This window comes from Salvelinus alpinus, chromosome 5, assembly GCF_045679555.1.
Source record: "Salvelinus alpinus chromosome 5, SLU_Salpinus.1, whole genome shotgun sequence".
NCBI lineage: Eukaryota > Metazoa > Chordata > Actinopteri > Salmoniformes > Salmonidae > Salvelinus > Salvelinus alpinus.
The window spans coordinates 73,531,323-73,558,344 of NC_092090.1; the positions used below are offsets into that span (position 1 = coordinate 73,531,323).

The 27,022-nt window shown below is 43.0% G+C and overlaps 1 protein-coding gene across 1 annotated transcript; it reads right to left on the reverse strand.

Annotated features, from left to right (window-relative positions):
* Positions 1-1,187: 1,187 nt before the first annotated feature.
* Positions 1,188-12,337, reverse strand: LOC139576754 (B-cell CLL/lymphoma 7 protein family member A-like). Its single transcript, XM_071403180.1, has 6 exons — positions 12,088-12,337; positions 11,146-11,227; positions 10,798-10,894; positions 10,513-10,692; positions 6,622-6,725; positions 1,188-1,926 (listed from the first exon to the last, which is right to left on the reverse strand). Exons 1-6 carry the CDS (start codon positions 12,177-12,179, stop codon positions 1,852-1,854), a joined length of 630 nt encoding a protein of 209 aa, XP_071259281.1. The 5' UTR covers positions 12,180-12,337; the 3' UTR covers positions 1,188-1,851.
* Between the last annotated feature and the right edge of the window lie 14,685 nt (positions 12,338-27,022).

Consider the following 27,022-nt stretch of genomic DNA (forward strand, 5'->3'; position numbering starts at 1 on the left):
TGTGGATCGGTTGGGGCGGTATGCAAACTGGAGTGGGTCCAGGGTGTCTGGGATGATGGTGTTGTGAGCTATGACCAGTCTTTCAAAGCATTTCATGGCTACATATGAGTGCAATGGGGCGATAGTCATTTAGACAGTTTACACCTTGGCATTCTTGGGCAAAGGGACTATGGTGGTCTCCTTGAAACGTGTGGGTATTACAGACACAGTCAGGGAGCGGCTGAAAATGCCAGTGAAGACACTTGCCAGCTGATCAGTGCATGCACTGAGTACGCGTCCTGGTAATCCATCTGGCCTTGTTAATGTTAACCTGTTTAAAGGTCTTACATCGGCTAAAGAGAGCGAGATCACACAGTCACCCGGAACAGCTAGTGCTCTCAAATCAAATGTATTGGTCACATACACATATTTAACAGATGTTATTGCCGGTGTAGCAAAATGCTTGTAAAAACAAAATACTGCAAAGTTGCTTAGGAGCTCGAAGCAGAGCTGCCATGTCTGTTGGCGCCATCATGCATGGTTCAGTGTTGCTTGCCTCGAAGCAAGCATAGAAGGCATTTAGCTCATCTGGTAGGCTGACGTTACTGAGCAGCTCAAGGCTGGGTTTCCCTTTGTAATCCGTGACAGTTTGCAAGCCCTGCCACATGCAGGTGGAAGCCCTCAATGGCAATGTCCTCCATCTGACAGGCACAACTCCCGTATAAAGTCTTTTTTCCCTAAAGTTTCCAAAATGCCATGTGCATCCACTTATCAGTGCATACCTAACCATTACAAAACTTTTATTTGATCAAATAAGCCTTACGTAAGCAAATTCCGGTGTAAAACCTTGCTTTGCCTCTTCCTCTCTGACTCAATTCTGGAAGATATTCATATTACAGGGATCTAAACTAGAGCTATCTGCATTGTAGCTTTATATCGGTGGCAGCTGCATAACAAGTAGTTTTTTGTAGAATTGTTTTATTTTAAAACCTTTTACATGACGAAATCAATTAATATTTGTGGAATAAATTATGCTTGTTAAACCCCACTCAAATGTATTCCAACACTAATAAAATAATAATACAAATAAGGGTCCCAAAAGAAGACATTCAACATTTGACTTTCTGTAGGACTAATTGAATAAGGCATTTTTAGTTGGGCAAAGGCTGACGAGGAAACAACTATTTAGGCCACTTACACTTCGCAAGTAGAGGTTATACTTATTGTTTAATCTATACATAGTGTTGCCAGCACTGCTGGACTTCAGTGAGGTATTCAAAGAGCTATAACCAAGCAGCCTACATTTGCACTGAAAAATGCTTTGAAAAGGTTAACAAAAACTGGGCAATGGGCACTTGATATACCAGAGTGAAGTATACACACTATAGAAACAAATCTACACACATTATTCTGGCAATTCAAGGCACACAAACCTGGAAGTAGGCCTATGCTACAAGCTACAGCTTTCACACGAGGAGAAAGGGAAACCAATATGCAACCAAGTGCCACTAATTAATAAAAAATGTAGGTGTTGTCTTATAGTTAAATGAACTAATGTCTAACTGTCAAAGTAATACAAAAGTTACAACAGCAGCAGAACCAACAGATCATAAAAGGATTCAAACAGTGTGTTGACCCTCCTGAGCAAAACAACAAAAGTGACTAAATGAAAATACTGTATGTACATACACTTTGGCGGAGAACCAAAACAATAGCAGGTGTTAGTGGCAAAATGAGAGGGGGGTGGGGGTGCTGGACTCCTCTGGGACCAATGCAGAAGAAGAAAGAGATGAAGACACAGGAGAGGTTAGGACACCTGAAGTGATTAGGAAATAGCGACAGGTTGAGGAATTGGTGATGGGAGAAGATAAATTAGATTTCCTCAAAATCAGCTGAGGGAGTTTCCAACTTGCCCTTCTTATTGGGAGGAGTGCCATCTTCAGATTCCTGCAAAAATAAAACAAATTATTTCAGAAAAAGTAAGCTTTTCATATTAAAATACTTGCTGTTAAACGAGTTTCATTATACTGCATCAGTAAAATGCATAATTGACAAATATACAGTACCAGTCAAAAGTTTTTATTTTTACTATTTTCTACATTGTAGAATAATAGTGAAGACATCAAAACTATGAAATGACACATATGGAATTATTTAGTCCACAAAAAATGTGCTAAACAAATCAAAAATATATTTCAATTAATAGGTGTGCCTTTGTGGAATTTCTTTCCATACTGTGTTTGAGCCAATCAGTTGTGTTGTGACAAGGTAGGGGTGGTACACAGAAGATAGCCTTATTTGGCAAAAGACCAAGTACATATTATGGCAACAGCTCAAATAAGCAAAGAGAAACAACAGTCCATCATTTCTTTAAGACTTGAAGGTAAGTCAATCTGGAAAATTTCAAGAACTTTGAAAGTTTCTTCAAGTGCAGACGCAAAAACCATCAAGCGCTATGATGAAACTGGCTCTCATGAGGACCGCCACAGGAAAGGAAGACAGAGTTACCTCTGCTGCAGAGGAGAACTTCATTAGGAGTTACCAGCCTCTGAAATTGCAGCCCAAATAAATTATTCACAGAGTTCAAGTAACAGACATCTCAACATCAACTGTTCAGAGGAGACTGCGTGAATCAAGCCTTCATGGTCAAATTGCTGCAAAGAAACCACTACCAAAGGACACCAATAAGAAGAAGAGACTTGCTTGGGCCAAGAAACACGAGCAATGGACATTAGACCGGTGGAAATCTGTCCTTTGGTCTGATGAGTCCACATTTTAGATTTTTGATTCCAACTGCCGTGTCTTTGTGAGACGCAGGGTAGGTGACCTGATGATCTCCGCATGTGTGGTTCCCACCGTGAAACATGGAGATGGTGGTGTGATGGAGCTCTGCTGGTGACACTGATTTATTTAGAATTCAAGGCACACTTCATTTACAAAATAGCTTCCAATACTCTACTCAGCAAACTGGATGCAGTCTATCACAGTGCCATCCGTTTTGTCACCAAAGCCCCTTATACCACCCACCACTGCGACCTGTATGCCTAGTCGGCTGGCCCTCGCTACATATTCGTCACCAGACCCTCTGGCTCCAGGTCATCTATAAGTATATGCTAGGTAAAGCTCCGCCTTATCTGAGCTCACTAGTCACGATAACACCCACCCGTAGCACGCGCTCCAGCAGGTATATCTCACTGGTCATCCCGAAAGCCAACACCTCCTCTGGCCGCCTCTCCTTCCAGTTCTCTGCTGCCAATGACTGGAACTAATTGCAGAAATCGCTGAAGCTGGAGACATATCTCCCTTACTAACTTTAAACATAAGGTAGGATGTCTTGCTCACAGACAAACTAAACAACTTCTTTGCTCGCTTTGAGGACAATACCATGCCACTGACACAGCCCGCTACCAAATCCTGCGGACTCTCCTTCACTGCAGCCGACGTGAGTAAAACATTTAAACGTGTTAACCCTCACAAGGCTGCAGGCCCAGACGGCATCCCCAGCCGCGTCCTCAGAGCATGCGCAGACCAGCTGGCTGGTGTGTTTACGGACATATTCAATCAATCCAGATCCCAGTCTGCTGTTCCCACATGCTTCAAGAGGGCCACCATTGTTCCTGTTCCCAAGAAAGCTAAGGTAACTGAGCTAAACAACTACCGCCCCGTAGCACTCACTTCCGTCATCATGAAGTGCTTTGAGAGACTAGTCAAGGACCATATCACCTCCACCCTACCTGACACCCTAGACCCACTCCAATTTGCTTACCGCCCCAATAGGTCCACAGACGACGCAATCGCAACCACACTGCTCTAACCCATCTGGACAAGAGGAATACCTATGTGAGAATGCTGTTCATCGACTACAGCTCAGCATTTAACATCATAGTACCCTCCAAACTCATAATTAAGCTCGAGACCCTGGGTCTCGATCCCACCCTGTGCAACTGGGTACTGGACTTCCTGACGGGCCGCCCCCAGGTGGTGAGGGTAGGTAACAACATCTCCACCCCGCTGATCCTCAACACTGGGGCTCCACAAGGGTGAGTTCTGAGCCCTCTCCTGTACTCCCTGTTCACCCACGACTGCGTGGCCATGCACGCCTCCAACTCAATCATCAGGTTTGCCGACAACACTACAGTGGTAGGCTTGATTACCAACAACGACGAGACGGCCTACAGGGAGGAGGTGAGGGCCCTCGGAGTGTGGTGTCAGGAAAATAACCTCACACTCAACGTCAACAAAACAAAGGAGATGATCGTGGACTTCAGGAATCAGCAGAGGGAGCACCCCCCTATCCACATCGACGGGACAGTAGTGGAGAGGGTAGTAAGTTTTAAGTTCCTCGGCGTACACATCACGGACAAACTGAATTGGTCCACCCACACAGACAGCGTGGTGAAGAAGTCGCAGCAGCGCCTCTTCAACCTCAGGAGGCTGAAGAAATTCGGCTTGTCACCAAAAGCGCTCTCAAACTTTTACAGATGTACAAACGAGAGCATCCTGCCGGGCTGTATCACCGCCTGGTACGGCAACTGCTCCGCCCACAACCGTAAGGCTCTCCAGAGGGTAGTGAGGTCTGCACAACGCATCACCGGGGGCAAACTACCAGCCCTCCAGGACACCTACACCACCCGATGTCACAGGAAGGCCATAAAGATCATCAAGGACAACAACCAGCCGAGCCACTGCCTGTTCACCCCGCTATCATCCAGAAGGCGAGGTCAGTACAGGTGCATCAAAGCAGGGACCGAGAGACTGAAAAACAGCTTCTATCTCAAGGCCATCAGACTGTTAAACAGCCACCACTAACATTGAGTGGCTGCTGCCATACATGTATAAAATGTATCACTAGCCACTTTAAACAATGCCACTTAATATAATGTTTACATACCCTACATTACTCATCTCATATGTATATACTGTCCTCGATACCATCTACTGCATCTTGCCTATGCCGTTCTGTACCATCACTCATTCATATATCTTTATGTACATATTCTTCATCCCTTTACAGTTGTGTGTATAAGGTAGCTGTTGTGAAATTGTTAGGTTAGATTACTCTTTGGTTATTACTGCATTGTCGGAACTAGAAGCACAAGCATTACTCTTTGGTTATTACTGCATTGTCGGAACTAGAAGCACAAGCATTTCTCTACACTTGCATTAACATCTGCTAACCATGTGTATGTGAGAAATAAAATTTGATTTGAGCAGCTAACCGATCGCTGCAGCTGTACATAGCCCACCCAATCTACCTACCTCATCCCCATATTGTTTTTATTTACTTTCCTGCTCTTTTGCATACCAGTATTTATACTTGCACATCATCATCTGCTATTTATCACTCCAGTGTTAATTTGCTAAACTGTAATTACTTCGCTACTATGGCCTATTTATTGCCTTACCCCCCCCACGCCATTTGCACACACTGTATGTATATAGACTTTCTTTTTTCCCCTATTGTGTTATTGACTGTAAGCTTGTTTATTCCATGTGTAACTGTGTTGTTGTGTCGCACTGCTTTGCTTTATCTTGGCCAGGTCGCAGTTGTAAATGAGAACTTGTTCTCAACTAGCTTACCTGGTTAAATAAAGGTGAAATAAAAAAAGTAAAAGTAAAAAAAGGCACACTTAACAAGCATGGATACCACAGCATTCTGCAGCGAGACGCATCAAACCCATCTGGTTTGCGCTTAGTGGGACTATTATTTGTTTTTCAACAGGACAATGACCCAACAACTCCAGGCTGTGTAATTTGACCAAGAAGGAGAGTGATGAAGTGCTGCATCAGATGACCTAGCCTCCATAATCACCCGACCTCAACCCAATTGAGATGGTTTGGGATGAGTTGGACCGCAGAGTGAAGGAAAAGCAGCCAACAAGTGCTCAGCATATGTGGGAACTCCTTCAAGACTGAAAAGCAGTCCTCATGAAGCTGGTTGAAAGAATGCCAAGAGTGTGCAAAGCTGTCATCAAGGCAAAGGGTGGCTACTTTGAAGAATCTCAAATATAAAATATATTTTGATTTGTTTAACACTTTTTTTTATAGTTACTACATTATTCCATGTGTGTTATTTCATGGGTTTGATGTCTTTAACCAGCAGCATACCACCCTGCATACCACTGCTGGCTTGCTTCTGAAGCTAAGCAGGGCTGGTCCTGGTCAGTCCCTGGATGGGAGACCAGATGCTGCTGGAAGTGGTGTTGGAGGGCCAGTAGGAGGCACTCTGTCCTCTGGTCAAATTTTTTTTTTTTTTTTTAAATATCCCAATACCTCAGGGCAGCGACTGGGGACACTGCCCTGTGTAGGGTGCCATCTTTCGAATGGGACGTTAAACGGGTGTCCTGACTGAGGTCATTAAAGATCCCATGGCACTTAACGTAAGAGTAGGGGTGTTAACCCCGGTGTCCTGGCTAAATTCCAAATCTGGCCCTCAAACCATCATGGTTGGCTCATTCATCCCTCTCCTCTAACTATTCCCCAGGTCGTTGCTGTAAATGAGAACGTGTTCAGTCAACTTACCTGGTAAAATAACAGATGTAAAAATAAAGAAAAACCCTTGAATGAGTAGGTGTGTCCAAACTTTTGACTGGTACTGTATACAAAGACATTCTAGTCTTGGATGGTTGTGGAAGGGAGGACCTGAGAATCTTGAGGAGTGTCTGAGGATGGTTCATTCCCTCCTGTGGACCTTCCGTCCCTCTTGGGTGTGCTTGTGTTGGAATACTCTGAGGAGTGAACATTTCCTGCAATACCAGAAAGTCTGTTTCAGGCATAACCATGGTAGACAAGATGATTTAAGGAAATTGAATAAGAAAGGACAAGGCACTACTTCTGTAACAGTTCTGATTAAAAGTGAATTATTAAAATAGGCAAGTACATTTTCTGTTACATGCCGACTACACGCGTGCATCTGTCATTGCTGATTTTGTCCATCCACACCAGACGCATTCATGACACGGAGGTTAAAATATCAAAACCAACTGTGAACCAACTACAGTGCCTTTGGAAAGTATTCAGACCCCTTGACTTTTTCTACATTTTGTTACGTTACAGCCTTATTCTAAAATTTCTTAAATAGTCCCCCCCTCATCAATCTACACACAATACTCCATAATGACAAAGATTTTTTTTGGTTTTAGACATTTTTGCAAATTACAAATTAAAAAAGGAAATATCACATTTATATAAGTATTCAGACCATTAACTCAGTACTTTGTTGAAGCACCTTTGGCAGCGATTACAGCATTGAGACGCTATAAGCTTGGCACACCTGTATTTGGGGAGTTTCTCCCATTCTTCTCTGCAGATCCTCTCAATCTCTGTCAGGTTAGAAGGGGAGCATTGCTACACAGCTATTTTCAGGTCTCTCCAGAGATGTTTGATCGGGTTCAAATCCGGGCTCTGGCTGGGCCACTCAAGGACATTCCTTCAGAGACTTGTCCTGAAGCCACTCCTGCATTGTCTTGGCTGTGTGCTTAGGGTTGTTGTCCTGTTGGAAGGTGAACCTTCAACCCAATCTGAGGTCCTGAGCAGGTTTTCATCAAGGATCGCTCTGCTCCGTTCATCTTTGCCTCGATCCTGACTAGTCTCCCAGTCCCGGCCTCTGAAAAACATCCCCACAGCATGATGCTGCCACCACCATGCTTCACCGTAGGGATGGTGCCAGGTTTCCTCCAGATGTGATGCTTGGCATTCAGGCCAAATAGTTCAATCTTGGTTTCATCAGACCAGAAAGACTTTCTCATGGTCAGAGTCATTTAGGTGCCTTTTGGCAAACTCCAAGCGGGCTGTCATGTGACTTATGAGGAGTGGCTTCCGTCTGGCCACACTACCATAAAGACCTGATTGGTGGAGTGCTGCAGAGATGGTTGTCCTTCTGGAAGTTTCTCCCATCTCCACAGAGACACTCTGGAGCTCTGTCAGAGTGACCATTGGGTTCTTGGTCACCTCCCTGATCAAGGCCCTTCTCCCCCGATTGCTCAGTTTGGCCAGGCAGCCAGCACTAGGAAGAGCCTAGGTGGTTACAAACTTCTTCCATTTAAGAATGATGAAGGCCACTGTGTTCTTGGAGACCTTCAATGCTGCATAAATTTTTTGGTAACCTTCCCCAGATCTGTGCCTTGACACAATCCTGTCTCTGAGCTCTGCGGACAATTCCTTCGACCTCATGGCTTGATTTTTGCTCTGACATGCACTGTCAACTGTGGTACCTCATATAGACAGGTGTGTGCCTTTCCAAATCATGTCAAATCAATTGAATTTACCAAAGGTGGACTCATCTCAAGGATGACCAATGGAAACAGGATGCACCTAAGCTCAAAATTGAGTCTAATAGCAAAGGGTCTGAATACTTATGTATGTATATAAGTTGTTTCTGTTTAAGTTTTCATATATTTGCAAAAAAATATAAAAAATCTCGCGCTTTGTCATTATGGGGTATTATGTGTAAATGGCTGAGGATTTGTTTTTATTTAATCGATTTTAAAATAAGGCTGTAACATAAAATGTAGAAAAAGTCAAGGCGTCTGAGTACTTTCTGAAGGCACTGTATATTAATTTTGCCGTAGGTCGAACACACAAAACATTCATGAACATTTAGCTAGATAGATGTTGCTAGCCAGTTTATACTGGGAGATAAACATTGGGTTGTTATTTTACCTGACATAAGTATTGTTCTCTTTTTAGCTGATTCTTTGTAGAATTTCTACCCATAGTCATGTTTCTCTACTCTGACTATTAATCAGATAAAAAGTGAAACCTAGTTAGTTCTTTAATTAATCTCTCCTCTTGTTTTTCAAGCATCCACGTGGGTTTGAATCTTCCTGATATCCTATGAGGGGACTTGCAGCGCGTGGACACGTTCGCACGAGCGGTGTGGGTGAAATTATTGAATAACATGTGTAAATGTATTTTGCAACACTCACGCAACTTGGCCTTTGAGGGTTGCATGTTATTCTTCTCTTTACTATCCACAATAGTTTCAACTTCACAGACGTGGCATGAGTGACCTTGCTTGGGGTGTATTATCGCAGATCTTGGTAGACGAGGTCTGATTGCGGCATGACCTAGCAAGATTTATTTACCGGTATTTTTCCCAAAATGAATATCACCAAATCTGAGTGATGACACAAATACCTTAGTGTAACTGACTTAAAACTCTACATTACAGAACCATCTTGTGGCAAAAAAGAGAAGTTGCGTGTATGTACAGAACTGGCTGCTTCGCGTGATATATTGTTGTCTCTACCTTCTTGCCCTTTGTGTTGTTGTCTGTGCCCAATAATGTTTGTACCATGTTGTGTTGCTACCATGCTGTGTTATGTGTTGCTGCTTGCCATGTTGTCTTAGGTCTCTCTCTTTATGTAGTGTTTGCTACCATGCTGTGTTATGTGTTGCTGCTTGCCATGTTGTCTTAGGTCTCTCTCTTTATGTAGTGTTGTCTCTTGTCGTGATGTGTGTTTTGTCCTTTATTTATGTTATTTATTTATTTTAATCCCAGCCCCCGTCCCCACAGGAGGTCTTTTGCCTTTTGGTAGGCTTTCATTGTAAATAAGAATTTGTTCTTAACTGATTTGCCTAGTTAAATAAATCAAAGAACAAGGGGTTGGTATTGAATTATGGAAAATACTACTCTCACGGGTGTTTAGCTTGCTACTTGGTGAAAACTACATCAATGACAAGTTGGCACACTGTAGTTTTGAGGAGTTTTGCACTCCGTCCTTAAACGGCATTGGCATGGCAGATCGATTTACCAGCTCATTACACCAGAAACTACAGTAGGCCTTGTTGAACAGAGGATTTCACTCCCACAAGAGGAAACAACAATCTGTTTGCCTGTCTAGTACATAACAGCTAAACTTCTCAAAATACATGAGAAACTCTTGTTGCCCAGAGTACATGCTCAGACTTGTGAATAAATCTCTCTCAGTAGATGCCTATTTTTACAATACTGTTATGAGGCATGTTTAGCATTTCATGATATCTTCCATACCCTCATCGTTGATTATGGTTTGTCAATATGTATCGCTAGCCTGAAAATCTTTAACCACAACTTGCTAAATTGTTTCAAGCCATTCTCTGTATGCTGATGGGTTAATTCATAGAACTGTTCCCAATGCTGCCATTGACATTAGTGAAGATTAAACAACATTTGTTTTCACGCATGACTAAGTCACTTTGGGGAAAAAAGAGTGCTAAATGGCATATATTATATATTATTTTGTTCACCAAATGTTCCTTATGAATGCCATCTACAAGCCATAACATGTACACTTTTGACCTTGACAGCTGTGCAACTGCCATTTTTTTTTACTATTCTGGGATTATGTGGGCTGTATAAAAGCATTCTGCCTCTCAAGTTAAGTCATATTGTTTGACAAGTTGACACTACTCTTAGAAAATACCTCAAGGTAAGACAAGAGCACAGCTTTAATGAGGACAATATGCTGTATGCATGGTATAGTTTCATATAGTTTAGTTGAAACTAAGGCAATGCTCTCCCGTTCTGTGCTAGGTAGCATATTGACTGACCACTCTTGCTGTCTGTGCTCTTCAGCTGCTCTTTGCCAGGGGACTGGCTGTGGTCGCTCTTAGCCTCGTTGCTGTCACTCTGGGAAGTTGCCGTGGCCTCTGGGGCAGGGCTGGCACTGTTGCTGTTCTCCTGCTTCATCGGGGAGCAGTCAGCAATGGAGCTCTGGTTACTGTTATCATCTAAGAGATACAGAAAGTAAAAGAAAGATGAGTTTACAACTATTATTGAACATCAGTTTTAACTATTTTGCGCTTTGTTTGCAAACGGTGTGAATTGGCTCTTACCATGCATGTCCATCATTCCAGGAGAAGAGCTGTTTTCTGGTGTTGTGACCTCCGACCCATACTTGTCATCCTTGCCTTTCTTCTTATTTTTGCTCTTCTGCAAGATCGCACATAAAATGCTGTAGTTGTGCTATTTATTATGTATAACATATTACATTATGTATTTTATCTCAATATAATCACTTTGTATATGTCATATCAGAAGGAATTTGAAAGGAGATGAAAAAAGGAAGCATAATGGTGATCATCCACCGTACTTCTGTAATTTAACTGTTCCCAGTTTCATTCTACACTCACCATTAAAAAAAAGAATAAAAATTGGTGCCCCCAAACACCCTACGGACTTACATCATTTGACTTGGGTTCGGTTACTGGCACCCACTTGTAGATTCGCAAGGATGTGTCACCGACTGTTACCCATTTCTTCTCCCTGCATTAGATACACAAGGAATGAGGAACACTTGTTTGCATTTGTGTATTAATTTCAAAATGTCAACAAAACACCACAAAATATTTTTGTTTACTATCACTTTAAATGTCAATTCCCCGTAGAAAATGTCCTTCAACATATCTGTGGAAAGTTCATTTGAAAGTTAGGAATGTACTTGTAGCCATTTGAGAAATCTACCAATGAGTGAGCCTACAGGCGAATAGCCTCAACTAAATTATTTAAATTAATTTAGCGGTGATTACATTTAGGCTACAAACACATCCACATTAGTGCAAATCTATAAATTGCAATTTTATTAAACTAGAGGACCATCCAAAATAAAATTGTAAAGCAATTCGGTCTTTGCACAGTTCCTCTTCCCACCAGCACCCCACGCGCTCCCTATATTTGTAGGACACAAAAACCTCTCCAAGCGCTAAATTTAAAACCCCGCGAACATAGAAACTATTCTAACTATTGACCGCTGTCGTCGAACGCGGGCTGTGATGTTATTATTGATAACATTCGAGCGGTGAAAAACCAGTAGCCGACAAAGCTTCTCAAGCCGGCAGTACATGTACTATGCTAGAACGGCAAAGGCTTCATGTGACTGCAACGAAATGGCTTCTAGGTTCAACCCACAATATTTTATGAATAGATGTAATATTCCCACATGATACGTGTTTAAGCGACCTCCTCATCTGACCAGAGCACGGGAGCGCAGCGCACATGAGCCGAGATATCATCCGACCGAATTTCATTCAATATATCTTTCGTTTCATAAATTTGTTCTTCTCCCGGTCTCTCCTCCCCCACTAGCAATGCTGCTCTCGGGTCTTAGATAACGCTTTCCCTCTTACCAATTTCGTACTTTATCAACAGCAGCCATAACCCGCTTGATGTCATCTTTCGCCCTACTCCGTGTCTCCGCGCGGACCGACCTGCCCGACATAGCTGCTAAAGGTAAAATATTTTCTTAAACTCGCCGGCAGTTTAGGCACAATGCAAACACACTGAAGCGAGCTGTAGGAGGAAGTAACGCGCCTGCGCCAAGGACAGCGTTCAGAACAAGCAAAGCGCGTGCACGCCCAATTTTTTTTGTATTTTGTAGACAGACAGCCTGAAGAGAAGTTGCACTACTTCAGACAAAAGTTTTACAGCATTTATCTTGCAAGTCTCCCAGAAAACAAAAGTTAATGCATAGACTATACATTTTTTTTTAAAAGTATAATTACTTGGCACAAATAAATTAAAAACATTTGCAATTAAATGTGTTATTTATTTGTTCTTGTCATAACATATGCTGTATTCAATTGATCTTTATTAGCCAATCATAGCCAATTAAAGATCACATCAAACTGCACCCATGAGGAAACCTGTATTCTGTATGTGTGTGCTTCATGAACTAGATACTTCCCATGAGTCTTTTACAGCACTCTTGCCACCTCCCCGTCATGATTTACATCTCACTCTTGCCACCTCCCCGTTCAACAAGACCCAGGCCCTTGCACGGTTCTGCCTGGGATCTTACCTCAGAACCCTGAGGCTGATCCCAGTCGACCTGCGAGCCCCAGTCTCTTTTCTGCTCCCCACACACTATGTCCAGCTTCAGAAGTTAAGATATTTTAAACTGGAAAAAGAAGCAGTCACGGTTTTAACTAAACACCGCTCTCTTCTCTCTCTTGTGCAGGAGCGGGAACCAGTGTGTACAGTGCGCAGGCTTACTATAGGTGAGCCCACAACGGTTTGGCGCAATGTGGCCCATCTTGCACTGCTGAATTGGCACCGGGACCTGTCCTAGATGGTCGCCCACGAGATCCTCCAAGTCAGGGCCGTTATGCACTCCCAGGGCATGGTGAGGACATCCGCGTGCCCTCGACTGACTGCTGTATGGGGTGGGCCGAAGGCCTATTCCACCAAGGGCCTTCACCAAGCTCTGGCCCACCCTCACATGTCTGAAGGAAGCACTGTGGTCCTCCCGCAACCTGCTGGTAGCGAAACGAGTAGAGACTACCCCCCAGGTAGTGGCCATGGTAGCCACGGAAGCCCTGGGGTGGAACAGAAGAAAGGGAGCCTCGACCCCAGACGAAGGGTCCCCCACAACACCCAAGGAGCCGGCGGCCACAACCTGACAGCGCTGTGGTGCCTAGAGGGAGGGATCTCCTCTGGGCCCCGACGGACAGGACGGTAATTGATTCGGAGGAGCAGGAGGAGGTGAGTTTGAGGACTCACCCTGTTCCTGTACAAAGGACCGAAGACAGCCTTTTAACAAAGTGACTTTTTAACATGTTTTTCATGTCTTAAAAATATTTTTCCTTTGTTAAATCATTTGTATACATTTTAAATGGCTTTTACAGAATGAGGTTTTTACAAGAAAACATACTTTTATTCAAGGTTGTTTCTATTGTTTTTAACATGTACTTTTTAACCTATATTTAACCAGGTAGGCTAGTTGAGAACAAGTTCTCATTTGCAACTGCGACCTGACCAAGATAAAGCAAAGCAGTTTGACACATACATCAACACAGAGTTACACATGGAATAAAAAACATACAGTAGAAAAAGTCTATATACAGTATGTGCAAATGAGGTAGGATAAGGGAGGTAAGGCAATAAATAGGCCATGGTGGCGAAGTAATTACAATATAGCAATTAAACACTGGAATGGTAGATATGCAGAAGATGAATGTGCAAGTAGAGATACTGGGGTGCAAAGGAGCAAGATAAATAAATAAATAAATACAGTATGGGGCTGAGGTAGTTGGATGGGCTATTTACAGATGGGCTATGTACAGCTGCAGTGATCTGTGAGCTGCTCTGACAGCTGGTGCTTAAAGCTAGTGAGGGAGATATGAGTCTCCAGCTTCAGTGATTTTTGCAGTTCGTTCCAGTCATTGGCAGCAGAGAACTGGAAGGAAAGGCGGCCAAAGGAAGAATTGGCTTTGGGGGTGACCAGTGAGATATACCTGTTGGAGCGCGTGCTACGGGTGGGTGCTGCTATGGTGACCAGTGAGCTGAGATAAGGCGGGGCTTTACCTAGCAGAGACTTGTAGATGACCTGGAGCCAGTGGGTTTGGCGACGAGTATGAAGCGAGGGCCAGCCAACAAGAGCGTACAGGTCACAGTGGTGGGTAGTATATGGGGCTTTGGTGACAAAACGGATGGCACTGTGATAGACTGCATCCAATTGGTTGAGTAGAGTGTTGGAGGCTATTTTATAAGTGACATCGCCAAAGTCAAGGATTGGTAGGATGGTCAGTTTTACGAGAGTATGTTTGACAGCATGAGTGAAGGATGCTTTGTTGCGAAATAGGAAGCCGATTCTAGATTTAATTTTGGATTGGAGATGCTTAATGTGAGAGTTTAGTCTAACCAGACACCTAGGTATTTGTAGTTGTCCACATATTCTAAGTCAGAACCATCCAGAGTAGTGATGCTGGATGCGCGGGCAGGTGCAGGCAGCGATTGGTTGAAGAGCATGCATTTAGTTTTACTTGCATTTAAGAGCAGTTGGAGGCCACGGAAGGAGAGTTGTATGGCATTGAAGCTCGTCTGGAGGTTAGTTAACACAGTGTCCAAAGAAGAGCCAGAGGTATACAGAATGTTGTCGTCTGCGTAGAGGTGGATCAGAGAATCACCAGCAGCAAGAGCGACATCATTGATGTATACAGAGAAGAGAGTCGGCCCGAGAATTGAACCCTGTGGCACCCCCATAGAGACTGCCAGAGGTCCGGACAACAGGCCCTCCGATTTGACACACTGAACTCTATCAGAGACGTAGTTGGTGAACCAGGCGAGGCAATCATTTGAGAAACCAAGGCTGTTGAGTCTGCCGATAAGAATGTGGTGATTGACAGAGTCGAAAGCCTTGGCCAGGTCGATGAATACGGCTGCACAGTAATGTCTCTTATCGATGGCGGTTATGATATCGTTTAGGACCTTGAGCGTGGCTGAGGTGCACCCATGACCAGCTCTGAAACCAGATTGCATAGCGGAGAAGGAACGGTGGGATTCGAAATGGTCGGTAATCTGTTTGTTAACTTGGCTTTCGAAGATTTTTAGAAAGGCAGGGCAGGATGGATATAGGTCTATAACAGTTTGGGTCTAGAGTGTCTCCCCCTTTGAAGAGGGGGATGCCCGCGGCAGCTTTCCAATCTTTGGGGATCTCAGACGATACAAAAGAGGTTGAACCGGCTAGTAATAGGGCTTTCAACAATTTTGGCAGATCATTTTAGAAAGAGAGGGTCCAGATTGTCTAGCCCGGCTGATTTGTAGGGGTCCAGATTTTGCAGATCTTTCAGAACATCAGTTATCTGGATTTGGGTGAAGGAGAAATGGGGGAGGCTTGGCGAATTGCTGTGGGGGGTGGAGGGCTGTTGATCGGGGTAGCCTCAGTGCAGTGGGCAGCTGGGAGGAGGTGCTCTTATTCTTCATGGACTTTACAGTGTCCCAGAACTTTTTTGAGTTTGTGCTACAAGATGCAAATTTCTGCTTGAAAAAGCTAGCCTTAGCTTTCCAAACTGTCTGTGTATATTGGTTCTTAATAACTTCCTTGAAAAGTTGCATATCGCGGGGGCTATTTGATGCTAATGCAGAACGCCACAGGATGTTTTTGTGCTGGTCAAGTGCAGTCAGGTCTGGAGAGAACCAAGGGCTATATCTGCTCCTGGTTCTACATTTTTTGAATGGGGCATGCTTATTTAAGATGGTGAGGAAGGCACTTTTAAAGAATAACCAGGCATCCTCTACTGACGGGATGAGGTCAATATCCTTCCAGGATACCCGGGGCAGGTCGATTAGAAAGGCCTGCTCGCTGAAGTGTTTCAGGAAGCGTTTGACAGTGATGAGGGGTGGTCGTTTGACCACAGACCCATTACAGATGCAGGCAATGAGGCAGTGATCGCTGAGATCTTGATAGAAAGACAGCAGAGGTGTATTTGGAGTGCAAGTTGGTTAGGATGATATCTATGAGGGTGCCCGTATTTACGTATTTGGGGTTATACCTGGTGGGTTCATTGATAAATTGTGTGAGATTGAGGGCATCAAGCTTAGAATGTAGGATGGTCGGGGTGTTAAGCATGTCCCAGTTTAGATCACCTAGCAGCACAAGCTCTGTAGATAGAAGATTTTTAACAAATGTAAATGTAATACTCGAATGCTGTTTTATGCCGTTTTTATGTGTATAAACGATGTAAATGAAAGTGAGCTGTTTTTAAAGGAAATTGATAAATAAAAACTTCTCCAAAAGAAAAAACATGTAATTTCCATACAACTTCTGACCCTGAGGAGGACAACATTCCCTCTTGGGAGGAGGGAACAATCCCCAGGAAATCATTAGAAAATGTTTCCATGGAAATCTCCTCCAGGATCTCACAATCCAGCATGTCTTCTGAATCTGTCCCACACACACTTTTAATGGTGGACTATCAAAGCTGTGTAGTCTGTCTCATTATCACATTTTTAGACACTACTCTGAGCTTAACATGGTGATACATACCATCACATTCAATGGCTTCCAGCTCAGATCTCCCCCTCTCTGGATTCAGTCCTACCAGTGTGGTGAAAAATTCTGCCAGCTTGTCCTCAGTGATGTGTTCCGCTGAGGCAAAAAGAGAGTTGACGTATTATTAGAATGAAATACCAGCGCTGCCTCAGAACAAGGGAACATAAAGACATAAAGCTAGCAAATTGTAGATACTGACACTACCCTGCATAGAAATATACAGGCACAGCAAACAGACGTGTGGAGACTAAGAAGATGCAAATTTACAGGCAGCTAGCCTAGCACATCTCTGTCCTGGAAGAGTTCCAGCAGCTCGTCCCTGTTCACTACATGTCATCCCAGGACCTGGAAAGTGTGAAGCAACTACTTCTTGGAGATACCAAATGCTGGCTGTTGGTTGACGTACACCTTAATGAACTCCTCCAGGTCTATGTCGGTCACATATTTCACAGTCTCAGCATACCTGCTGAACTTTACTTCGTTCTGCATGTCCTCCAGCAAACATTATTTCTATACTGAACCTAACTCATTTTTATAACTCATTATAACTTAAAACAAAGTATAACAAAATGAGGAACGAAAACAGAAAATTATCAAAGTAATCGATTAATCAATCGTTTCCCACAATAGCCTAGTCATCGCATTAGTCCTCATTAAGGACTTTGTACCTCTTGCTCAATGGGGAAGAAGCCCAGAGCCCTTATGATAAAGGGGACCTTTGCTAGTGGGATTCGGGTGGACACCTGTCGGATCTCCATGGAGTCAATGCCTTGTTTACGCAGCTGACAGTAATAGAAAAAGTCCTCCATTTCCTAAAGGGAAAAATGTAAGTGTCAGAACAAACGCACAAGTATTGTACAGCCATAACTGATGTGCCCACTCTATACAGTTATGAATATTGATGGTTACATGGTAAAGATATCAGTTTGACCTACTCTAAAGAGTTCTCTGTTTCTAATGCACTAAACTCATAAGAGACAACGATTCAGTATATGTTCAACAGGAAAACTCAACGGTCTACTCACTTTAAACTAATCTACCATGAGAGGACTTCAGTCAGACCCCCAGCAGTGAAGACATATAGAACGTCATTGGAGTAGGCCATAGCAGATACCCCTGTTGGGTGGCAAATCAGAGCAGAGGACTGGGGGTTCCATCAATGGGCAGAATCTCGAGATCCACCTTGAACAAGAACACAATGACATTATGACAAGTGACAATGAAACCAGTATCTCTTCATTAGGCAAGAAATGCACACAAGTCTGGCCCCTAAAATAAAGACTTTCATACATATTTGGTCTGACTGAGGAGGTAGTTTGATACGATTGCGCGTGAATCAACACTTACCTTGTCTTTTGTGATGTATGCCATTTAATGAGAGCTAGGGTCATGATCCTTCATTTGTGGCCTTCATACTACACCCCAATGACACAGAGATGCCGTGAAATAAGAGGACTAATCATATTTTTACAGACTGTTATTTGGGTGCTGACCTGCACATCTTGGTGATGCTGTTGAAAAGCTTCATTTTGTAGAGGCCAGAGGCGGTGAGCAGGAAATCCTCTGTGGTGAGGGGTGTGCACCAAGCCACACAGGTGGGCCCGACGCTCTGCTCAATGCGCTCAGGATCAGCAGCTCATTCTCATTGCTATTCTCCAGGTCATACTCCACCTAATCAATCACCACCACATACCAAGGCAAAGTCATCCAACGTGATTCAGCATGCCTAGTGGTTCAGCAAGTAAAGAACCACTGCATGTAAGTAAACCAGAGCCCTACTAAGTGTGAGGGTCTGGTCCATGCCCAGGGAGAATAGTCTGGGTTGTGTGCTGTCCAGGTACACCCCAAATAGGAAGTCGCTGATGGGCTTATAGTAGGAGTGATGCCTCACCAGGTACTTCCAGCACTGCACGCTCCTACCAGTGTATAAGCCAAACACCATTTCCGCTTTTCCAGCATCCTGACAGTAGCAACAAAACACGAGGGAAATGTGCAATTTGTTAGCTTCAGTTTGATTATAATGCTTCAAGGTAGAGGGCTCAAACCTGTTACTTTCCAATCCCAATGCCAGAACCACATAGTGTCTGCTCACTGCTGTGGCCAGGTAGAGGGAGTCTGGAGAGAAGGTAATGTGAGTGATGCAGTCTTGGCTGTAGTTGAGTCGCTCCTCTGCCTTACTCTGCTATGTGCAAGCATCCAGTACATGGACAGCTCCACTTGCAAATCCAACCGCCAGGTATAATCCTGTTCACTGACACACAGGATAGCCTGGTCAAAGCTGAGCCAACTCACACAAACACAGACAGAGAACATGTTGTTTTTAAGGGGAGTTCTCCGTATACCACAAATCAATTGTGAGAATATCAATGTGAGATCTTTCTATGTATGCATATAGATTTACTTATAGGAAATTAAACTGACAAAAGCCTCTGGCCTGCTGGGTCACCTTGGGGGTCATAGGCGATACACTGAATCTGCCTCTCCTTCTCAAAGACCCTGCTGCAGATGGACACCTTGCGCTCATAGTCCCACACCTTCAGGATGCCACTGTGCTGCCCAAGGCAACAACTGGTTGCTGGGGGTGACAGGCCACAGCGTGCAGTGCCTCGCAATGCTTTCGCAGTAGCGGCTTCGTCACACCGCCCTGTGCATTCACATGTACCACCCTCAAGCTGACTGTAGACAGGACAAAATTCCTACAGACAAGAGAGGGATTAAAGGGAGAAGTAGGACAAAGCAGATACGTTTCACATACACTGGGGCACCAGCTGGCATCACACTGATTCTCACCGGATAAAAAACATCTTAGCTTACTTACAAGCCCTTAACCAACAATGCAGTTTTAAGAAAAATAAAAGTTAAGAAAAATATTTACTAAATAAACTAAAGTAAAAAATAAAAGAGCAACAATAAAAGAAGATTTGGAAATTGCTCCCCAGGACGAACGTAACTTGTGTAGGTCTGCAATTTATTTTCTGAGGGCTTGAGGATTCTAGCAGTATTTAGCACTAACTGAAGTTTACTTTGTGCTTTATCCGGGTAGCCGGAAAGTAGAAAATTGCAGTAGTCTAACCTAGAAGTAACAAAAGCATGGATTAATTTTTCTGCATCATTTTTGGACAGAAAGTTTCTGATTTTTGCAATGTTACCTAGATGGAAAAAAGCTGTCCTTGAAACAGTCTTGATATGTTCGTCAAAAGAGAGATCAGGGTACAGAGTAATGCCGAGGTCCTTCACAGTTTTATTTGAGACGACTGTACAACCATCAAGATGAATTGTCAGATCCAACAGAAGATCTCTTTGTTTATTGGGACCTAGAACAAGCATCTCTGTTTTGTCCGAGTTTAAAAGTAGAAAGTTTGCAGCCATCCACTTCCTTATGTCTGAAACACAGGCTTCTAGCGAGGGCAATTTTGGGGCTTCTGTCACGTTCGTCATCTGAATCGGACCAAGGCGCAGCGTGGTATGCATACATTCTTATTTATTAAAAGAATGAACACTGAACAAACGAACAAAATAACAAAACGAAACGTGAAGCTATACAAACGAGTGCTGACAGGCAACTACACATAGACACACAAAATCATAGAAATAAAGGACATAGAATGCCCACCCAAATCACACCCTGACCAAACCAAAAAAGAGACATAAAAAAGGCTAAGGTCAGGGCGTGACAGCTTCACCATGTTTCATTGAAATGTACAGCTGTGTGTCATCCGCATAGCAGTGAAAGTTAACATTATGTTTTCGAATGACATCCAAGAGGTCAAATATATAGTGAAAACAATAGTGGTCCTAAAACGGAACCTTGAGCAACACCGAAATTTACAGTTGATTTGTCAGAGGACAAACCATTCACAGAGACAAACTGATATCTTTCCGACAGATAAGATCTAAACCAGGCCAGAATTTGTCCGTGTAGACCAATTTGGGTTTCCAATCTCTCCAAAAGAATGTGGTGATCGATGGTATCAAAAGCAGCACTAAGGTCTAGGAGCACGAGGACAGATGCAGAGCCTCGGTCTGACGCCATTAAAAGGTAATTTACCACCTTCACAAGTGCAGTCTCATTGCTATGATGGAGTCTAAAATCAGACTGAAGCATTTCGTATACATTGTCTGTCTTCAGGAAGGCAGTGAGTTGCTGTGCAACAGCTTTTTCTAAAATGTTTGAGAGGAATGGAAGATTCGATATAGGCCGATAGTTTTTTATATTTTCTAGGTCAAGGTTTGGCTTTTTCAAGAGAGGCTTTATTACTGCCACTTTTAGTGAGTTTGGTACACATCCGGTGGATAGAGAGCCGTTTATTATGTTCAACATAGGAGGGCCAAGCACAGGAAGCAGCTCTTTCAGTAGTTTAGTTGGAATAGGGTCCAGTATGCAGCTTGAAGGTTTAGAGGCCATGATTATTTTCATCATTGTGTCAAGAGATATAGTACTAAAACACTTGAGTGTCTCTCTTGATCCTAGTTCCTGGCAGAGTTGTGCAGACTCAGGACAACTGAGCTTTGGAGGAATACGCAGATTTAAAGAGGAGTCCGTAATTTGCTTTTTAATGATCATGATCTTTTCCTCAAAGAAGTTCATGAATTTATTACTGCTGAAGTGAAAGCCATCGTCTCTTGGGGAATGCTGCTTTTAAGTTAGCTTTGCAACAGTATCAAAAAGACATTTCGGAGTGTTCTTATTTTCCTCAATTAAGTTGGAAAAATAGGATGATCGAGCAGCAGTGAGGGCTCTTCGATACTGCACGGTACTGTCTTTCCAAGCTAGTCAGAAGACTTCCAGTTTGGTGTGGCGCCATTTCCGTACCAATTTTCTGGAAGCTTGCTTCAGAGCTCGGGTATTTTCTGTATACCAGGGAGCTAGTTTCTTATGACAAATGTTTTTAGTTTTTAGGGGTGCAACTGCATCTAGGGTATTGCACAAGGTTAAATTGAGTTCCTCAGTTAGGTGGTTAACTGATTTTTGTCCTCTGACACCCTTGAGTAGGCAGAGGGAAGGGCATCAAGGAATCTTTGGGTTGTCTGAGTATTTATAGCACGACTTTTGATGCTCCTTGGTTGGGGTCTGAGCAGATCATTTGTTGCGATTACAAACGTAATAAAATGGTGGTCCGATAGTCCAGGATTATGAGGAAAAACATTCAGATCCACAACATTTATTCCCTGGGACAAAACTAGGTCCAGAGTATGACTGTGACCGTGAGTAGGTCCAGAGACATGTTGGACAAAACCCACTGAGTCGATGATGGCTCCGAAAGCCTTTTGGAGTGGGTCTGTGGACTTTTCCATGTGAATATTAAAATCACCAAAAATTTGAATATTATCTGCTATGACTACAAGGTTCGATAGGAATTCAGGGAACTCAGTGAGGAACGCTGTATATGGCCCAGGAGGCCTGTAAACAGTAGCTATAAAAAGTGATTGAGTAGGCTGCATAGATTTCATGACTAGAAGCTCAAAAGACGAAAACGTCGGGGTTTTTTTGTAAATTGAAATTTGCTATCGTAAATGTTAGCAACACCTCCGCCTTTGCGGCATGCACGGGGGATATGGTCACAAAAAAAACATTTCTGCCAACACCTCCAAAAACATTTGATCAAGTTTGCCATTGATATTTCCTTTAGATATAGGCCTACTGTCTTGGCCTAATTCCAATACTTCCAAATTATACAGCAAATACGTAAGGGCGTTACTGTCACCATAAAATGTGAATGGTGGGTGTTATTCAGCCGGAGTTATGACGCTTGTTCACACGCGCACAGCTTTCTACAACAGGTCTGATTTATAACAGGAAACATGTGTATGAATGGCGTGCGCCAAATTTGATAAATCTAAATATTTTTGTGCATGGGCAGTCTTTTCAGAAATAGCGCACACAGATATTTAGTGGCATTAGGGCACGGCATGGAAATACGAATTGTTGTTCAATATTTAGTTTATCAATAAATTATTGGGTTTCTATGTCCTGCCTACATATAGGCTCTGAGATTAAATAGGCAACTCTGAAAGTAAATAGGCAATGATTTCGGGCTCCTATCGCACAGCATTACTGTAGCCTACCAAAACAATAAAATATATCTTACATAAACTGTTTTAATCTTTAGCACTGATTTATGCTGGCTGTATATGGAAAAGAACTGTGTCAGTTTCTGAAAGAGAAAACAATGGAAAATTCAGCAGAAGATTTGAATTCAACAATGTTTTGCATCGACTTTTATCCAACATCAATATGATCTGCCCCTGAATTCTGAAACATTGTCTAGGACAGGCAATAAATAAAAACAATAAATTACAGTACTTACTACTGTATACCGGTATTATGATATTGCAAAACTTGAAATACATATAGCCAGCCTACTGTATCTATTTTACAAGGCTACTAGGTCCAATTACTGTAAATGAGAGATGCACATGGTAATTTGTTGTATGGCTCCTTTGGGAATATGAATCCATCACTGCCAGAAAAGGTGAGGAGTTTACTCTGCAAAGGTTATGAAAATAAAATAAATAGGAAAAAGATTCCTGTCTAATTATTAATTCTAAAAATAAAACACATAGATTTTCACTCTTTTCACTAATGGCAAATGGCTACATTGTTGTTAGAGTTTTTCTTTTCTTTTTTATGAATAAGCTTTTCATTATATCTCCCATTTGCACAAAACACTAACTGTAGGCCTTCTTGCCAGGTTGCAATGCAATATTTCAACCACTAGCAGAGGTGTGTACGCATGGTCTAAAGTTTGCTGGGAGGTGAGCACATTCTCAGGTAAAGTAATTTTTTTAAATAAATGCCAACTTTTGAAAACTGGCGCATGCATGCACATTTTGGGGTATATTTTGTACATACTCATGGTTTATAAAAGGGCCCCCTGGCCCTTTACTAGCTTACCTGAACTTCTCCAGCTCCAACTTTTACCAAGTATTTGGAGTCCTTTAACAGTGCCAAAGCTGCAACAGCCCCCCCCCCCGCCCCTCCCCCAGGGTGGCATGTCAAATTATGTCCGCACATGAATCCTGGAATAGAAGCCAAACAACCACTGTTTCAGAATAACACATTTATACTAGATACATAAAAAATAGGAATGTACTTTTAGAATAAAGTGCTATTGTAAAAAGGAATCCCAAATGATGACCAGACTTTCCTGTTGCTGTCAACTCGCACAGAAACATAAAATGGGTCTGCTGTGCCCCTGTAGGTAAGCATCAAGTTTGTGTCAATACTATTTGCCTTGAACAGTTATTTTTTTAGCTTTCCCTTTGCCATTGAACACTGGCATTCCTAACAACATAGACATAGCATTCATTCCATATACCCACAGGTCTTTGCAAGCATCTGACCTCATTGAGTGCACTCGTTGCGTGCAACTGCTGCAACTTACCTGAAGGAAGTGTTGTGAATTTGAGGTTTGGTTGTACATGACGGCTACATGGGTGCCAACATATAAGATCACCAGCTGATCCTGGTCCTGAAGGCTGAAGACAGTAAAAGCCCGGTGCACCCCAAAGGCCCACTCCAGTGTCTGTCACAATACACAAGAACACTACATTACATTTCTGATATTAAACTTAGTGTTTCTTAGATATATATCTAGTTGAATACAAATGTTTATGATAGAAAGCTATATTAATTTTTACCAGTGCATGAGTTTTTACTTGGGGGGCTCCCGAGTGTCAAAGCGGTCTAAGGCACTGCATCTCAGTGCTAGAGGCGTCACTACAGACCCTGGTTCGATTCCAGGCTGTATCACAACCGGACGTGATTGGGAGTCCCATAGGGCGGTGCACAATTGGCCCAGCGTCGTAAATAAGAATTTGTTCTTAAATGACTTGCCTAGTTAAAAGGTTAAAAAAAAAAAAAAAAACATGAGGGGATTGCTTGGGTAACAGTGTCATTGAGGTGTCTGGGTAGACAGAGTCGGATTCCCATGTATTTTAGACTGATCATCTGTCTTAGTCCCCATTCTGTCCACTGACAGTCAAGCCTTTCAACCTGCTCTTTACCATTCTTCTCTTCTCTCTGATGCAAATCTTCTCCATCCTTGTCTGGCTGCTGCTTTGCTTCGGTGCCAGTTGCGGCCTGCTGCTCCTCTGGGGGGCTTGGCAAGGGGTCATTACTCTCGGTTCCAATGCCTGACATGACTCAAGTATTCACAGGCCTACTGTGTTTTCAGACAAATACCATCTGAAATAGATGGGTACCATGAGGGCAGTAGCTATCAACAACAAACAGAATCAATGTGCTTAGCTGTCATTTTGCTAATGAAAAATATACAGTGCATTTGGAAAGTATTCAGAAACCTTCCCTTTTTCCACATTTTGTGACGTTACAGCCTTATTGTAAAATGTATTAAATATTTTTTACTCCTCCTCAATTTACACACAATACCCCATACAGACAAAGTGAAAACAAGTTTTTAGAAATGTTAGCAAATGTATTAAAATACATTAAGCATTTTTTATGAGACTCGAAATTGAGCTCAGGTGCATCCTGTTTGCATTGATCATCCTTGAGATGTTTCTACAACTTGATTTGAGTCCACCTTTAGTATATTCAATTGATTGTACATGATTTGGAAAGGCACACACCTGTCTATATAAGGTCCCACAGTTGACAGTGCATGTCAGAGCAAAAACCAAGCCATGAGGTCAAAGGAATAGTCCGTAGAGCTCCAAGACAGGATTGTGACGAGGCACAGATCTGGGGAAGGGTACCAAAACATGTCTGCAGCATTGAAGGTCCACAAGAACACAGTGGCCTCCACCATTCTTAAATGCAAGAAGTTCGGAACCACCAAGACTCTTCCTAGAGCTGGCCGCCCTGCCAAACTGAGCAATCGGAGAAGGGCCTTGGTCAGGGAGGTGACCAAGAACCCAATGATCACTATGGCAGAGCTCTAGAGTTCCTCTGTGGAGATGGGAGAACTTTCCAGAAGGACAACCATCTTTTGCAACACTCCTCTAATCAGGCCTTTATGGTAGAGTGGCCAGATGGAAGCCACTCCTCAGTAAAAGGCACATGACAGCCCATTTGGAGGCGCCTAAAGGACTCTCAGACCATGAAAAACAAGATTATCTGGTCTGATGAAACAAAGATTGAACTCTTTGGCCTGTATGCGTCACGTCTGGAGGAAACCTGGCACCATCCCTACTGTGAAGGATGGGGGTGGCAGTATCATGCTGTTGGGGATGTTTTTCAGAGGCAGGGACTGGGTGACTAGTCAGGATCGAGGGAAAGATGAATGGAGCAAAGTACAGAGAGATCCTTGATGAAAACCTGTTCCAGAGTGCTCAGGACCTCAGACTGGGATGAAGGTTCACCTTCCAACAGGACAATGACCCTAAGCACACAGCCAAGGCAATGCAGGAGTGACCTTAAGTGGCCCAGCCAGAACCCAAACCCGATTGAACATCTCTGGAGAGACCAGCGACGCTCCCCATGAAACTTGACAGAGGTTAATTTCTTATATTTTTTATATATTTTTTGGTCCCCTTTTCATCTAAGACTACACTGTACAGGACTGAACAATAAACCTCATCTTTATTCAGGTTACCAACAACCATAAACATGCTATTTATATCCTTTCATATTCTCTTGTTGTTCTAGATGGACACTGTATGTTGAATATCATTGTAAACAGATATAACCAGTAAGGCTGGGAATTGCCAGAAACCTCACGATACAATATTATCACCATACTTAGATGCCGATATGAGATGTATTGCGATTCTCATGATTCTTTATGCATTGCGATTCGATGATTGTTAGGTTATTCTGCTTTTGCAGAAGCAGCAGATACTCTTCCTGGGGTCCACACAAAAAAACAGAACATGACAAATAACAAAACACTGATACAATGAGAAATAATTACTCAAAAAAACTTAAATTAGGCTGTAATGATCTCCAAAACGCATGAGGTCATCACACCGTCGATATAGCAACGGACGCTAATAGTTTATGGAATCCATTGTGACGCGGGCGGGGAGGGGGGACATTATTTGACAAGCCCTCATAACGTTCTCGGCTGTATCATTGAGAGCATCTTGACTGGCTGCATCACTGCTTGGTATGGCAACAGCACCGCCTTCAATCGCATGGTGCTACAGAGGGTGGTGAGGACAGCCCAGTACATCACTGCTTGGTATGGCAACAGCACCGCCTTCAATCGCATGGCGCTACAGAGGGTGTTTGTATCAAAATAAAATAACACGATATATAAACAATACAACAAAAATTGTGTGTGTGTGTTTTTGTTCCCTCACAGTTCCAAACATTGCTCACCATATGT

What these genes read in the sequence shown, in the direction of transcription:
- LOC139576754 (XM_071403180.1), bottom strand. Translation starts at nt 12,179, where the DNA reads ATGTCGGGCAGGTCGGTCCGCGCGGAGACACGGAGTAGGGCGAAAGAT. An exon ending in TGGAATGATGGACATGCATG is followed by an intron (nt 10,693 to 10,797) that starts GTAAGAGCCAAT and finishes TGTATCTCTTAG; the next exon opens with ATGATAACAGTAACCAGAGC. An exon ending in GAGCACAGACAGCAAGAGTG is followed by an intron (nt 6,726 to 10,512) that starts GTCAGTCAATAT and finishes CTGGTATTGCAG; the next exon opens with GAAATGTTCACTCCTCAGAG.